A 15,900-nucleotide genomic window follows, 5' to 3' on the forward strand; every position below is an offset into this window, starting at 1 on the left:
ATGTTCTCCTGCATTTTATCTTTTTGCAGATGAACGTGCCATAAGGGAAATATTGAAGGGGAGAACACATCCTCACTCTGAATTGCAACATCTGGTTTAATACTGCTCTCACATGGTCATTAAGTATTAGTTGTTTTCACCAGTGTGTTTATGAACAGTGTAACCTTGATTGGACTTTTTCTCCCTGACTAACTTAAGAATATCAAGAATCAGGGAACAACATCCACCTTCAAACACATGGGACCTGTCAATGGCTTCATGCCTTGCACATTTCAACAAACTGTAAATATTGCTCAGTGTATTTTCCTTCTTGCTACTCCATCACTTAAAGACTTATTTTCTGAACAGCAAAGAGCTTGAAGTACTGGCTGCTCTTCAGAATTGCCAGCTGTGCTCCCCTCATTTCAAACACCCTGTCCCCCAAGTGCAAACACAGGCCACGCCAGCCTGGAAAATTCTGTGCTTTATTTGGGGGCCCTGACATATTATACACGTATGTACATACATTTCATGTGGAGAAATTATAGAAAAAAATATGATTTGAAAAAGGAGGCAATTAAGGTGAAGGTGTAAACATCTGTTTATATTCTGGTTTGTGTTTTTCCCTGCTCTTCAACCAATTGTTTGCTAACAGGTAAGTATATATAAACAGATGCCACCTGGATTTGTCACACAATTCAACTGATGCGACTGTGGAAATATCCAGGCCCTCAAATTAATATAAATCTTCAAAAGGCTTGGAGTAGTTGAACATCAAGTAATCCATATAGTAAAAGTCATAGCTTTGTTGTCGTTGAGAAGGAGACAGCTGTGCAAAATACTGTTGTGTAATTTTAGTGGTAGTTCTTTCTTCATTGGAGTGGCGATCTTTAAACTTGGGGAAAGTTAAATTTTGTGGAGCACCAATTAAGTGCAAGAAAAAGTTTGCATCTTCTTCCATACTTTCAAATTTCCCAACGAAGTCGTAGTCTATTAAACACGGGCTGCAAAGCCTATTGACATGATCCCAGTGTATATCCATCCCCACTGGCCTGTGTACATCCAGCAGATACTGAATGAACTCCTTAAACTTGACTCCAGAGCCTGTCCTTAGAGCTTCTTTGGTGGCATTGACACGGTACCTGGCAATGATGGCTTTCCCAAAGACTGGGTGGTAGTAGTTGTTTGGATGTTCAAACTTGTCCCGAAATGCAGACACCAGCTTTTCAAAGGGCTCACGAATAAACAGCATTTTTGTGTAAGTGCTGAGCCTGTGGTAGATTCCCTTGTGGTCGAAGCCATCCAGCCTTTTCAGGTAGTTCCCGTAGTGCACGGTGTTGTGCTGGATGTCCTTGGTGGAGGAGGCCAGCCCGTTGAGCACCATCAGCACCCGCTTCCAGTTAGAGCAGCCAGCTTTTGGCACTTCACAGTACAGCACCCTGTATTTATCCTCTACAAATATCCTAGACACGTGATAAGGAGTGATTATTCTTCTGCTGTTACTCTTGTATTTTGAACAAGTTTCCCTCATAATCCGCTTCCTTTCTCCTTGGATCTGATAGAGACTTTTCCACTTGCTGTTGTTTCTATCCTCATATCTAAGTGTGGGCAGGTTGAGAATGGAGCTGTTCATGGAAATCAGAATTGGGCTCTTTTTAATTATAAACCTCCTCCTGCGTTTATGGAGCTTGATGGAATTAATTTCTTCACCTTTCTGTTGATCTTTCATAGCAAACATGATGCTGCTTTGCCTTCTGTCGGTGCTTTGAAGCTTGGTGGGCACACTTTCAGATGGTTCTAATGAATTGCTCTGCTTAACTGTTGCTGCTCTGTCTGCAGTATTTTTTCTTAATCTTCTATCCTGGTTATTGCTGGAAACACAGTCCTGCTGAGGAAAATCAGATTAAAGATATTAGTAAATGAGAGATTGTCACTACTTAAGAGCTTGCACCACTTCACGTGGATCTTTGGTAACTTTTAGAACTGTAAAACAAAACTCATTGTCATGAGCCCTCAGCACTGCACTGTGGCTCTTCTCTTGTCCCCTTGTTCTGTGCTTACATGAAATTCATAGGCAGAGATGACTCTGATCCAAATTTCCAGTAAATTCTAGTTCCTATTTGGATTTACCTGCATTATTGTATTTTAGGTGGTTGACCCAGACCTTGACAGATACTTTTGTCTTAGATGTTGAAATTTCTACAAAAAGGTATCTGAGTATTTTGAGGACTTGCTTAATTATTCCAGACTGCCCCTGCTGTCACCCAAATGGAAGAGTTTGTTTGTTTGTTTGTTTGTTTGTTTGTTTGGGTTGTGTGTTTCCCACCACCACCCCCACATCAGTAATTTATCTTTGCATGAGGGCAGATTGGCACAGAGGGGAAGGGAGGGGGGGTTTGTAGGGTTTGCAGGGTGGAGTGAGATGTAAATGTGGGCAGAGGGAAACAGGAAGGTGCCAGTGAAAATGCAGAGGTTTGCACACAAGAAGTGGGTTTGGGGAGGGCAGCATGGAGGGGACCCCAAAGGGAGGCTGGAGTGAGCTGAGCCTGGGGCAGAGCAAGGGAGACAATGAGAGCAGTGAGAGGTGGGAATGCAGCTGGGGCTGGGATTAGGTCAGCAAAACCTGAGTGAGCATAGCAGGTCGGTGGGTGAGACTTGTGGGACTTTTTCATTGGGGAATCTCTGTTAATACATCCTGCATACAGCCCAGGTGTGCTCCATCACTTCCTGCTTTTCCAGGTAGCTGAATTAAATCCTGTCTGTGTCTCTAAGATTAAAATTATGTTCTGGTCACTGTTTAGCTGTGTGTCATCCCCATTTTGAGGTCACCTGGATCAGAGTAGCATATGAACTACCATGGAGAATTTCAACAGAGGAGCATATGTAGTTGCAGAATATTTATTGCTGACCCAACATGCTTAGTTAGAGGGCTTACAATTTTAAATTTAAATTTTTGATTTTCAATGTTTCCCCAATAGTATTTAAAACTGGCTTAAAAATAAGATCCTGTGTGAATTTTAAGGTGTTCAATTGGGGATTAGAAGGGTGGTGCTCTTTCAGGGTGCTCTTTAAGATTAAATCTTAATCAATTTCACAAGTCTGTTGTCTGAAAAAAGCAATGCAATAGGTGACATACTTGCTCTGTCGGGGAGGTTTTATCTTGTCACATTCTTGTTAAAGGTCAGAGAATAAAAAAGTCTCAGAAAAGAGATTCAGGATTCATTACAAAAAACATTGGTGACAAAAACAAAAAAAAAAATCAAATTGTGTTTTGGAGGTGACTTGCTTATGTTGATAATTACCATACAAAACTTGAACACAACAGATCAGTATTAAACACAAGTTTTAGGACACTTGCAGAATGCAGGTTGGATGCTCTGGTAGTGAAGGTGATGTGCAGCCTGGGAAACCAACTGATAATTTGTTATGCAAAACACTATTCAGTTGTTGGGAGTGATTGTTCCTCACCTTCAGAGGTTGTTTCTGTTGTCAGAAATGTGTTTGTCTTTGTAAATACCAGATGTATTTCTAAACATTACCCTTTACAAGACTGGCTGTAATTCAATCCTATTTACTCATGACATGGCTGATATTTAAAGGTTATCAAATTCAGGCTTCCTGAAATTCTGGACCTTTAATGATGCTGATGATGACCCTGGAGCTTTTGGGCAACCTGAATGCCTCCTGTCAGTGCAAGCCTGGATGCAGAGGGCTGGGCTGGAGCTGCAGGGGAGCTGTCAGGGAGAGCTGAAATGAGGGATGTGGGACCCCAGGGACTCTCCAAAATGCAGTTTATTGTATCCAAGAGGTTACAGCAGGCCAGGGTCATGGGTGACAGAGCTGTGCCCACAGCTGTCAGCTCCAGCTGCAGGCAGGCCTGGAGACCCCTTGGTTTTGGTTACAATGCATTCTAGACTTTTCTTTTGGTTACATTGCATTATAGACTTTTCTTTGCTGAGCATCTTAATACAGCAGAACCAATCTATACCTTAACTATTATCTACAGCCTATCATAATTACTGTAATTACCATATTCATGTTACTGTTCTCCAATCACTAAAAGTTAGTACATTACAGTTTAAGCTAGAAGTTGTTATTCAGTTTTCTTGCAGTGGAAAATTCTGAGACCTTTTTTCTACTTGCAGCATCAGCAGGCTTGTTTGCCTGTGCTCTCTTTCTGCTTGGTAAAAACATCTTCTTGTTTGGGGTGGGTTTATCCTTTGCTCTAAGTCATAAAAACCCCTTCTAACTAACACACCCTTTGCCTCCTTGGTTAGCCAGTAAGACTGGCTCAGCAATTCCTTTCTTCTATATCAAAACTTGCTTTCATTTCTATTCTTTCTTCAGACTCTACATTCAAAAATCTTTCTGCTAAGCACACATATCTGTGAGACTTTCTTGTCAAACTTTCATCCTTCCCAACAGCTGTCAATCCCTGTCACCTGCCCGAGCAGGCAATGGCGCCTGGGCACATCTGGGCACACCTGGGCACACCTGGGCACATCTGGGCACACCTGGGCACGGCTGGGCACATCTGGGCAGGGCTGCTCCTTGGCACAGTTTGCTCTCATCCCTGCTGGAGGCAGCCCCACGCAGCCCGACTGCCACTAGATGGGGGAATTTCACCAGAATTTTCCTGAGCCTGTTTTTAAGCACCTCTCAAGGCATTCATTTGATCAGTGCGATTTCATACAGAATATTAATATATGCAAAGTTTACAGTATCTTTTAGCAATATCCAGTCTAGGAAAAAACCTCATAAAACTGAAGTTGCATAGCTTATCCAATTCCTATTTTAAGAGGGAAATTTGCATTTTCATGGCTAAGTTTTTGATGCATCTTTCCTTTTCAGTGCTTCATCTTCGTGTAGTGGCCTTATCTGAGCCATCTCTATCTGTACTCCATACTCAGAATATGGGTACAATTTTCTTTAGGTACTTCTGAAAACTTACTTTTTTTGGTTGCTGGAATCCCATGTTATATTTTATCCCTAAACAAAGAAAGAGAGTAAAGTAATTATTTAGAAATAAAAAGCATTCGTTTCTTCTCTTCTAGACTGATACAGCCAGTGCTGTTAATGCAATGACAAATAGACAAATGGTGAGTCATAATTAATGTATATTTCATAGCAACAATAATCCTTGAAAGGCCTCTTTATGTATAAATGTCATAAAAATTATGAAATGGAGTGAAAGACTCTATGACTTTCACCCTTTTACAGATGGGGAAACTGAGATGAGCAAAAGTGGAACAGAAGTGATTGCTTAACCTCAGTTAAAAGGCCAGTAGCAGAATAAGAATCAGATGAAGGTTGTGATTCCAGGTTAAAGATCTAAAACAAAAACAAAAAACCCCTGTCCTTTGTGTATTTACCCAAACCTGTATGGCTTGTACCCTGGAACCTTTGATAGGGCAGAATTAAGCCTAATCACAGCTTGCATGAGTACTCTGCTGGAAAGGCAGCAAGCAGTGGAGTCATGTGTAAGTGAGGTAATATTTGGACACTTTCGGAGAGGCAAACAACACAATCATATTTTCTCTAATCTTCTGACTTCTACAGTGATATTTACCTGATAATAGAATAATAAAGATGTGAAAATCCAAGTTGGCAGCTTTAGCTGATGCGTAGGGTTTCTCTCATGACCATAACCTTTGTTAGGTATAATTTAATAATGCAGAAATGGATAGTGGAAACACTGCTGAATTATGACATTTGTCTGGGGCTTTTCAAATGGTAGAAATATTGTCATCACTATCAATGCTGCTTGAAGACTTCAGTTCAATAAGTCTGCATGATGAATCCACAGCCTTTTGGACAAGGACAATTACAGCTAAAAGGTCTTGCACAGCATTCAGTGAAAGCTCTGTCAGCCCCATCAGGCTGATTTTCATAGTGCCAGGAAAGCTCTCAGGAACTCCTTGCATGATAATTCACATTGTGACCTGCTGCAGTGAAAGAAACAAGTCCAGCCTAGATGACCAGTCATGCTTTATTTTTGAAATCAGATCTAAAACTGATATTTGTGGTAGAGTCTAAATAAAATTGCTCTGATTATTTCTGTGCTCCAAGAGCTCCTCTAAGAGTGTTCGTGGTGCTTTTGGCTTTTGCTGGAGCTTTAACTCCACTTCTGCAATTTGTCAGCAATGAACTCAAGGTTGTGTGGGATATTGTGATTCTGTGCCTCTTACAAGTAAAGAGCATATTGTTTTTACTTCATCAGAAATAAGTTCTAGACACCTTACAGAAGGAGTCTTAAGGCTTCCCCCAGCTGCTTCTCAAAAACGTTTAGCTGCAAATTAAAGTCAGGAGGTGTCTATTAAAGAGAAAGAGGGCTTGTCTGCAGCATTCCTGTGTGGGTTCTGGAGACCTGAGGCTGATTCTGCTGTACCAGGCTTTAGGAGATGCTCCTGAGCTGTTCTCCAGTTCCTGTTGTGATCAGTAAAAAACCACATTTATTCTACTGCTGTGTAATGTGCCACAGAGCAAGGCAGGGCAGGAACCTGCTGTCCAAAACCCCAGCAAAACCTGAGCAGCAGCACTTTGAAACAACTGATACTGAAGCATGGTGATCTCTTTATACCATGAAAATGTTGTATTGGTCAGAAAATGTAACTGCTGCTTTTTTGCTAACCCTAAGGGCCTAATTTGAAGCTGTTTGAGCTGCTTGGCCTTTGCTCTAAGGCATCATTGATACAGCTACTTGGAGTAGTTACTTATGAGATGAGGAAGATGTGTTCCCTTTCCAAATGTATTTTGAGCTTTTTACAGTTGAAAACTTAAATAGGTGAGGAAAGACTTTTGGTCACTTATCAAAAAACTGGGGAAGTGCTTCAGATGGAATCAGTTACAAATACTGAGCTTTTGTTGGGTCCAAGTTATAATTTAACTTAGGGTTAGTTTCCCTCAGTTGTGATTGTTTATTCTGACTTAAAGCAAGCTCTGGTACCTTGCAGCAAACCCACTCACTTTGTGTAATTACCTCTTAAATTTGGTGCCATGACTAATAATTATTAATAAAATCCCACAGTAGTGCAAAGAGCAGGTATGAGACCTAACTATTTTGTGGTTAATTATGATTGTGTTTTCATAGTGGTGTTTAATAAAGATAACTTATTTGAGAGATTAATAATTTGTACTCATGTGCTTTGCTTTGAAAAATGAAAAAAAATGCTAGAAGGAGATGAGTAACCATTTAAAAAATGGTTATTCATTTACTGGCTTTAAGATGTAATCAGAACAATAATTCCTGCTTAATATAAATGTTTGGTGAAGCACTTGCCAATCTCTTTGATGTTTTCTGAATTTGTGACATCTAAATTTGGCTTCTTTTAGTTGCCTTTCTCATGATACAGTCTGCCACTTCAGATTTAAATCTACATGATAAAAACCTCTTAAGTGCAGTGAAGTCAGGGAAGTTATATTGCACAAATCTATTACACTAATCAAAATCTAAATTTATTGTTATGCTACACCTTTACAATCCATATTTTTTACCAGGTCTTTGACATTATTGCCAAGAAGGTAATATTTTTGGTCATAAATAAAGCCCTGGTGTCTGGTACAGGCAGCTGAAGGCAGTGATCAATAACTTTCAGGTGCCAGAGATGGGATGATGGCAAACACCTCACTGTGCCCAAACACAGAAGGAACAGCAGGGACAGAGTCATTCTCTAATTACAGATTGTTTGTGTTGGTTTTCATGGTGTTCTTTTCCCTTCCACTTGTGGGACCATGATTTTCCAGGCTTGAGCCTGGCCTGTGTTTTATCCACACAGTGAAATCCACTGTGAGGCTATTCTTTATTTTCTTTTCCAAAGGCTACTAGCAACACAATAAAATGGCTTTCATCTTCCTTGTGTAATACTGTATAGTTTTACCATTCTGCCTTCTCCTCTGTCTCTGCTTCAAGACCTAATTTTGGTTTGCCTCTGGTGTTTTGCTCTGGTTTGAGACTCCACTACAACTGAAGTATTTTTTAATAAAAATGATCACTTCAAGTCTGCATCTGCAACTCATCCCTTACAGGGCTTCTGTGCACAGAGTGCTCTTGTTTGCTTCACCCAAACAGATTTGTGACATTTACTCTGGGATGGATGTTATGGCATTTCAGGAACATCTGTGTCAAGTGTCCTATCCACATATGCCCCGGTCTTAGGTCTTTTCTCAGAGACAGCAATGAGTACTTAATTGCAGAATGATTAATAGAGTAGTACTCAGAATTCTGATAAACCTGAAAACAATTTAGCTGGAAGAAGATTTTCCCAAAAATGCTGGTCAGAAAATCATGACAGTTTTTTTCTTTTTTTTTCTTTTTTATAATTTCAACTTAACTCAGCTTGTACAGTATAAAAGACCTGCCCATATCTGATCCCAACTTACTCTGGTGTCCAGTTGTTTGCCTCTTTGAATTAAATTACTCAGTAAAGAAATTTAGTTAAAGATTGCTACCATAATAAATTATTTGGTTTTACATCTATTAAAAATATAGATGTAGTATACACATCTGGAATACTGTTGAAATATGTAGACCTCTAAAATAAAAGCATTTTCTGCAAAAATTAAGGCCTAATTAGAACAGACTTTATATGTGTGTCTGTTTTAACTGTGTGCTATAAATCCTTCTTCTAACATAAACTTACAATTTCATTTGGAAAAATGCCTTCAAAAGTTCCATCTAAGCTACACACAACATCTCATTTTAATACAGATGGAATGAATGAGGCCAAGTAAAGAAGGCTTAGCAAAGCAGCAGCACATCTTGAATTGTACACCAGGAAAGAAGCCAACTTGTGCAGTGAAATTAATAATCTGATATCTAAATATAAACATAAATAATCGAAATATCTAAATAATCTGATCCCTCTGAGCCCCAGCATGGCTGCAAGTGTGTGATGGCAAACTCTGCCTGTGGGTGCTGGGGTGAATGACCATGTCCAGCCCTTGGCAGACAGGTTTGGTGCTGATTTCCTCTGCACTGGGGGAAATGGTGGGATGTTTCTGGGGCAGTCTCCAAACCCGGCCTTTGCAGCTCTCAGTAGTTAATCTTGGCTCTTTGAGTAAAGAGCTTCTTTTTTCCCCCCTATTTTTGGAAGACATCAGAAGTTTTCCAAGCTGCTGAGGTTTGGGGTTTTTTAGTCTCTTCGAGCTTTCTTTCATGTGTGAGTTCCTTTGTAACTCAGGTAACACATTTGTCCTGAATTCTGAGCTTTTTGTTTAAATCCTACCATTGTAAAGCATACAAGTTCTAATAGTTCAAATATTTGAGGAATTTTGAACTCTGTCTGATGGCTTATTCTTAAGCAGTTGTTGTGATGAAGTAGAACACTTCCCAAAAAGAGAGGCTCATTTTCCCCTCTCCTGTGCCAACACACCATTACTTCCCATTGTTCTTGAGCTTTTTTTTCTGTCCAAGCCAGCTTCAGAGATGCAGACATTGGATCTAGGTGAAACTGTGGCATTTCTAGGTGAAACTGTGGCATTTCTAGGTGAAACTCTGGTGTCATTTCCAAAGCAGGGGATCTGGGGTTCCTGCATCCCACGGGCAGCATGCAATGCACCCCTGTGCTGCTGCATTTGTGCCGGGGATGCTCAGGATGGCAGCAGCTTGTGTGCACTTCCCTTGATTAAAACACCATTACTCTGGCTTTTTGGAACTGAAATGACTTTCCATCTTAATGAAGCAAGGGAGTCTCTGGACAGAAGTACTGTATGCAGGGAAAGCAATGCAATTCTGAAGGGCATAGCCTGGAAATAATTAAAAACATTCAGTTCATCCATCAGTTTGAACAAGAAAAAATTACAAATCGGGGAGCCAAAGCAGAGATCAGTACACACATTAAGTGACTTTTAATATTTGCCTCTTGAGGACTTTCATCCTGCCAAAGAAATTGGCATTCCCAGTTGATTTATGCACCAGTAGCTGATCCCTATGCTGGAACCAGCAAACCTGCACAGAGCTGTTCTGAAGCACAGTCCTGCCATGGGGTCACTGCTTCCCCCCTGATCCCCCATTAACTCCCTCATAGCCAAGGTGCTGTGTCCCCCTTGGCAGCTTAATTCAGGCCACCCTTCCCACATGGCTGGCCTTCCTTTTCCAGGAGGGGAATCTCAGGTGTGCAGCTCATTGCTTGGAGATACAGCTCCCACCTGAGGATGGGGTTTGTGCCTACACAGCTTTTCTCAGACAAAACACCCAGATTATCTTCCTGCTCTTGTTTCTCCTTTGTTTGACTCTGATCAAATTCCAGGCACCCACAAAAGTCACTCACTGAGGCTCCCCTGCCACACCTGGGGGAGAGGAGAGGGGAAAAAATGACTGAAAGGTTCATGAGTTGATATTAGGAGGGGAGAAAACACTCCAAGGGCAAAACAGGCTAAATTTAGAGATGCAAAGTGAATTTTATCACCAATAAAGTCAGAGAAGGGTTATGAGAATTAAAATAAGCCCTTAAAAACACCTTTTCTCCCCCCAACCCTCCCTACTTCCCACAAACAGCTCAGGGACACAGGGCAGGGGGTTTGGCCAGTTCATCACCTGAGATTTTCACTGCGCAGGGAGAGGAGTCCTTCCCCTGTGAGGCTGTGGGGTCCCACCCATGGGAGACTTTCTCTGAGAACTTCTCCAGCTTGGCTCCATCTCAGGAGCAGCAGCTCTCAGTGCCCTGCTGCAGCCTGAGTGCCTCCCAGGGCACACAGCCCTCCCAGACCTGCTGGGATGGGTCTGTCTGTCTGTGCAGGGGTGCAGTGCCCAAGGACAGGCTGCCCCAGCCTGGGAACAGGGCCCCTCTGTCCCCTGGGTCTGCCACAGGGTCACAGCCTCAGCCAGGGATGCCCTGCTCTGATGTGGGCACCTCCCCAGGGCTGGGGATGGATCTCTGCATCCCCCTGGATCCCCATTCCCTGTGGGTGGATCTCTGCATCCCCCTGGATCCCCTGGGGGTGGATCTCTGCATCCCCCTGGATCCCCATTCCCTGGGGGTGGATCTCTGCATCCCCCTGGATCCCCAGGGGCTGGGGTGGATCTCTGCATCCCCCTGGATCCCCATTCCTGGGGGGGACTCTCATCCCCCTGGACCCCACCTGGGGGTGGATCTCTGCATCCCCCCTGGATCCCCATCCCTGGGGTGAATCTCTGCATCCCCTGACCCCCTCCGCCCCCGGGGTGGATCTCTGCATCCCCCTGGATCCCCAGGGCTGCAGGGCACAGCTGTCTCCCCGTGGTCTCACCCTGGCTGCAGAGGAACCCCAGCTCTGGCCCCTGGAGCACCTCCTGCCCCTCCTTCCCCCCTGCCCCTGGTGTCTCCAGGTTGTTTCCCTCACATGTTCCCACCCTGCTCTTCTCTAGCTGGAATTAACAGTGCCCTCCTTTATTTTGATTTTCTTTTAAAACATGTTTTCCCAGAGGCATTCCCATCATCTCTCACTGGCCTTGGCCAGCAGCAGGGCCATGTTCAGAGCCCTCAGGGACTGGCTCTGCTGGACATGATGGGAGCTTCCAGCAGCTTCTCATAAAACTCACCTCCATGGTCCCCCTGTTACCAAGAGCCAGGCCATGCAAAACCAGCACAGCCCCTCATAAAGGCTTTGTACCTCCTGCCTCTTTGCTGTACATATTTTTGTGTTGTGTACTAGTCAGAAATACCATCTCTTGAAGCTGCTGTTTATTATTTTATTATTCTAAAAACAGCCTCATGTGAGAAATAATTGTTTTGATATGGGTTGCCTCTCAAATTTTTTATTTGTCAAAGTGAAAGCAGGAGAGAAGCAGAAAGAGAAACAGTAGAATTTTAAAGGAATAAATTCCTTTTGAATCAAAACCCAAATAAATTGTTGCTGTGTCATTCTGGTAAGTCTCACTGCCTACACAGCTGACATTGGTAGCTGAGTATTGTCTGAATCTGTGGTGTTACTTTTGTCCAGAAAATGATACATTTGCACCCAGAGTTTGCAATGGGGCTGTGAACCATCCTCTGCTCTGTTGGTGAGATTGGAAGCTGACTGAGGAAAAGATTATTTTATTAACTGGGATTGGAAACCCTGATACTTTGACTTGCAACATACTAAGAGAACAGATATATGAACTCCTTGAGAAAAACACCTAATATTGTGCTTTTTCAGAATGGTCTTATAGTCTAATATAAACTGAATCCATCTTCTTGACTAAATAATGATGGAACTTAGGCTTGCCCTGTTTCCATGCTACCCAATAAAGGAAGGGGCATGGCACATTTATATTGGAGGCTTAATTGAAAGAATAGGAGGAGCTGTTTGAGAATTCATTATGAGGAAGGTACAACTACTTGTTTACTTTGTCTGCTTTGCTATCTAGCCATACTAATTGGAACTTGCCATTTTCTGACTTAATTTATATTCGATAAGAATTCTATAAAGGAAACAGAAAAGTCAGGTCTGTGTTATTGCATTCCCCATTCCTTCTTTGGACTTATCCCTGGGAATACTGTTAATTAACATCATTAGCTTTCAGGCACTGTCAGCAGTTACTTGCAATTTCTACTTAATACCTTTCAGTTATTCTTCATTCTCATATTTAATATTTGCATATTGCCTTCGTAGCATGACTTTGGCAAGGACATTACACTTTCCCAGATTTATTAAAAAGTAAAAGCTAAAGTTTAAAATCTAGCACTGCATTTATATTTAGTAGCCTGTAGAACTATTCAGGTAACCAGAGGAATTTCAATGAATTTCAAGCAAGCACTTCATGTAATTTGACTTCATGTAGCTCCTTAGAAGAGCTCATCCAGAAACCAGAAATGTTTCAAGACATTGTGCAAGTCAGACATGAAAGCTTCACTGGTCTTTCTATTGGAGGGGAGACAAAATAATACAGGTGGAATTTTGGACTCCTTTCATGTCACTCTGCAGAGATGTTTCTTTGGGAAAGAAAGCACAAATGGAAAGAGAGAAGGCTGCAGGCAAAATTGAAAAAGTAGATCTACACAGGCATGCCTCTGAGTGCTGAAGCTCAGTGCTTTGATAGATTGACTGGAGATCAAAAAGCACAGATGTGTATCCAAATGGTGCATATGATTATGTTACCATCAATTAACTGGAACTGAGAGAGTTTCCCTTTCTCCTGTTCTCGTGGTTGGTTATTGACAAGACTTCTTAGTATAAGAGATCAATATGGAACATTAAAAAAAAAAAGGGTTAACACCTGCAACAGCTACAAAACCTGGTGCAGACAGGGTGATAATTGGACAGACTTGGATTCATGCCCTGTGAGAAAGAAGCACTTCTTGGGAAGCTCAGTGTAAGGGGTTGAGCTCCCTGCCAGGCCCTTTATTCCTGAGCAGGTGAAGGGCAGTGGGGCTTTGCTGTTTGTCATTTCTCACTGGATCTACACTTCTCTGTGGAAGGCTTTCTGTTTCTTGTTAAGGAGCTCACTTGCACTCCTTCAGCCAGATTTTCATGACTGATGGTTAGAACAACATGGGTGCATGAGAATAATGTCCTGAAGTGACTTTCTTATCAGTAGAACTGAGGGAGAAATGGTTCTGCTCAAAAACGGAGTGCTGACTACTTCCAGGATTCAGGTGGCATTAGGTGGTACCTAGGACTTGACCTGAGGTGCAGGCCAGGAAGGAGGAATCAAAGTTCTAGCACTGAGTTTTTGTAAGCTCAACACTTTTTAAAGGTACGGGGAGGCCATTTATAGACGTTCCAAACCTTTTGGAATTCACAATTTCTCCATCAGTAAAGTGGCAGTTTGATGTTCATGTTTTCTCCTTGGCCATGCAAAGTTCAATGAAAATTGGTAGTGGAACAACTGGAAAGTCTAAAATAGACACACCTCACTGAGGATACAATGCTTCATGTGGTGTGTGCCTGACAGGTTCAGGTGCTTCCAGGACATAAGGATTGATCTTAAAGCTTTATGTCATGTGAATGTTGAAAGACAATTTAGCAGCACTGGGATTTGGAGGACACTTGCTCTGTTAACTTCAGCCCACAGCTCTTATCACTACAAACTGGATATCCCAGACTCTGATGCATTTGCAGCTTTGTTCTGGCATTGGAGGGAAGCCTTTTGTGCCTCTCTCCCTGTACACTTCCCAGCACTGCTCCTGTCTCCATTCTGCCCCACTTGGCTGCCCATACCCAGAGCCAGGGAGCACAGGGAGCTGCTGCAGGGACAGCTTACACCTACCCACATGGCCAACTCCTCACTCTGCTGCTCCCTGCCAGGTCACTGCACTTCATCCCCTCCTCTGCACAGCTCACAACTGGGATCTGGCAGAGGAGTAAAGGAGCTGCTGCAGCAGTGGTGCGGCAGGGCACCTCAGGAACATGGGGAGAGAAAACCAGCCTTCTGTGGGGACTGGTGACTGCTCTGTCCATCTGCACACCTGGATGAGCTATGCTGCTCTTCCAGAGGGGCCACACCTGCTCCAGCAGGGAGAACAGACAGCTGCTCCCCACTTGGGCACTCTTCCTTGCTCCTTTCCCAGGAAGCCTGGCATGCAGGTGTTGTCATCTTATCACAGGGGCTCCATACTGTGGTCTCCTTTTCACAGGCGTTTCACACCTTCCTGGTGTTTCTCATGGGCATCTCCTCAGGGCACTGACTCTTTCTCCTTCACAAAGCAGCCAACTGACTCCAGTTCCCTTCTCACCCAGCCACCCCACTCTGTTATAGCGCTTTTCTTCTCACTGCTCACAGCTGGGGCCTGTTAAAGTCAGGCCTGTTCCTAATCTTTGATAATTGGCCCAGCTGCACATCCTTAGGGTAAGATTACTTTCTACACTATCTTTATTTTCTTATATTCTATCCCCCTACATGTAGGAGGCAGAGGGTTCTGCTGTAATTTCCTCTCTGTCAGTCTGAATTATCAGTGGTGCCTGAAGTGAGATCCCTTCTGCCATTGCCATTTTATGGGCACATCTGCATTTTTCATTCACACATAATAGCACTTGTTGATTTTTCTAGTACCCCAGTGTAGAATGGTGCATTAGCCCAAGGAGGGGCTGTATGACTTGAGGGGTGGATTGTTTGCATATACCCTGAGAGCCCAAATTTGGGATGCAGTTGCTATGACAGTTGAATCATCTGATTTTTAAAGTCAGTGCATACAAACAGTGAGTAGCCAACTGATTGCTGGATATGGTTAGCTGGGAATGGAACTTTTATTTAGCTGATGAAAGTGTGTGAATGTGTCTGATTTCACTGATCCCTTTTCTATGACAATTGTTCAGAGCATTTCAATATAACCATGGCTCACTCAGTGCCTGGCATTCTCTCTGCTATGAATTGGCTGAAGGATCTCTGACACAATCTGCCTCTCTGTTTCAGTCTGCAGAGGCAGCACCCTGCCTGGTAGAGCTCTTTCCTGGCTGGGTGTGAGTTACAGAGTGCAATTCAAGCTGATCCCTTGTTTGGCTGCCTCTGCCTGGTGCTGCTTAAACCCCAGCACTGCAGAAGGGTGGCTCACTACAGGCCTTGGCTGACCTGGCTGTTTGTTCCACCTGAGATGCAGCCCTTCTGCTTCAGATGTGATACTTTCTGTGTGGTGATGTTCACAGGGGTCCCAGGACGAGAGAAGAGATGAGAATCTTGACTCCATGTTTCAGAAGGCTGATTTATTATTTTATGATATATATTATATTAAAAGAAAATTATATACTAAAACTATGCAAGAAAGGATTTCATCAGAAGGCTAGCAAGGAAAGGAAAGGAATGGAATGGTAATAAAATCTTGTGACTCTCAGTCTGAGACAGCTGGACTGTCATTGGCCATTAATTAAAAACAACCACATGAGACCAATCAAAGATGCACCTGTTGCATTCCACAGCAGCAGATAATTGTTCTTCTTTTCCTCTGAGGCTTCTCAGCTTCTCAGAAGAAAAAATCCTAACGAAAGGATTTTTCATAAAATGTGTCTGTGACACTGTCTGTCTCA

At 42.8% G+C, this 15,900-nt stretch overlaps 1 protein-coding gene across 2 annotated transcripts in view; it reads right to left on the bottom strand.

Moving 5' to 3' along the window:
- Positions 1-447: 447 nt before the first annotated feature.
- Positions 448-15,900, bottom strand: part of CHST8 (carbohydrate sulfotransferase 8) — a 207,165-nt gene continuing 191,712 nt past the window's right edge. For both annotated transcript variants that reach the window (XM_030955699.1, XM_030955698.1), the window contains exons 3-4: positions 4,931-4,968; positions 448-1,867 (exon numbers count right to left, since the gene is read on the bottom strand). In XM_030955699.1, coding sequence (XP_030811559.1) covers positions 716-1,867; positions 4,931-4,968 — 1,190 coding nt within the window. In that variant the 3' untranslated portion in view covers positions 448-715. The remainder of the gene's footprint in view (positions 1,868-4,930; positions 4,969-15,900) is intronic.

The sequence above is a fragment of the Camarhynchus parvulus genome, chromosome 11 (assembly GCF_901933205.1).
Source record: "Camarhynchus parvulus chromosome 11, STF_HiC, whole genome shotgun sequence".
NCBI classification, from domain to species: domain Eukaryota; kingdom Metazoa; phylum Chordata; class Aves; order Passeriformes; family Thraupidae; genus Camarhynchus; species Camarhynchus parvulus.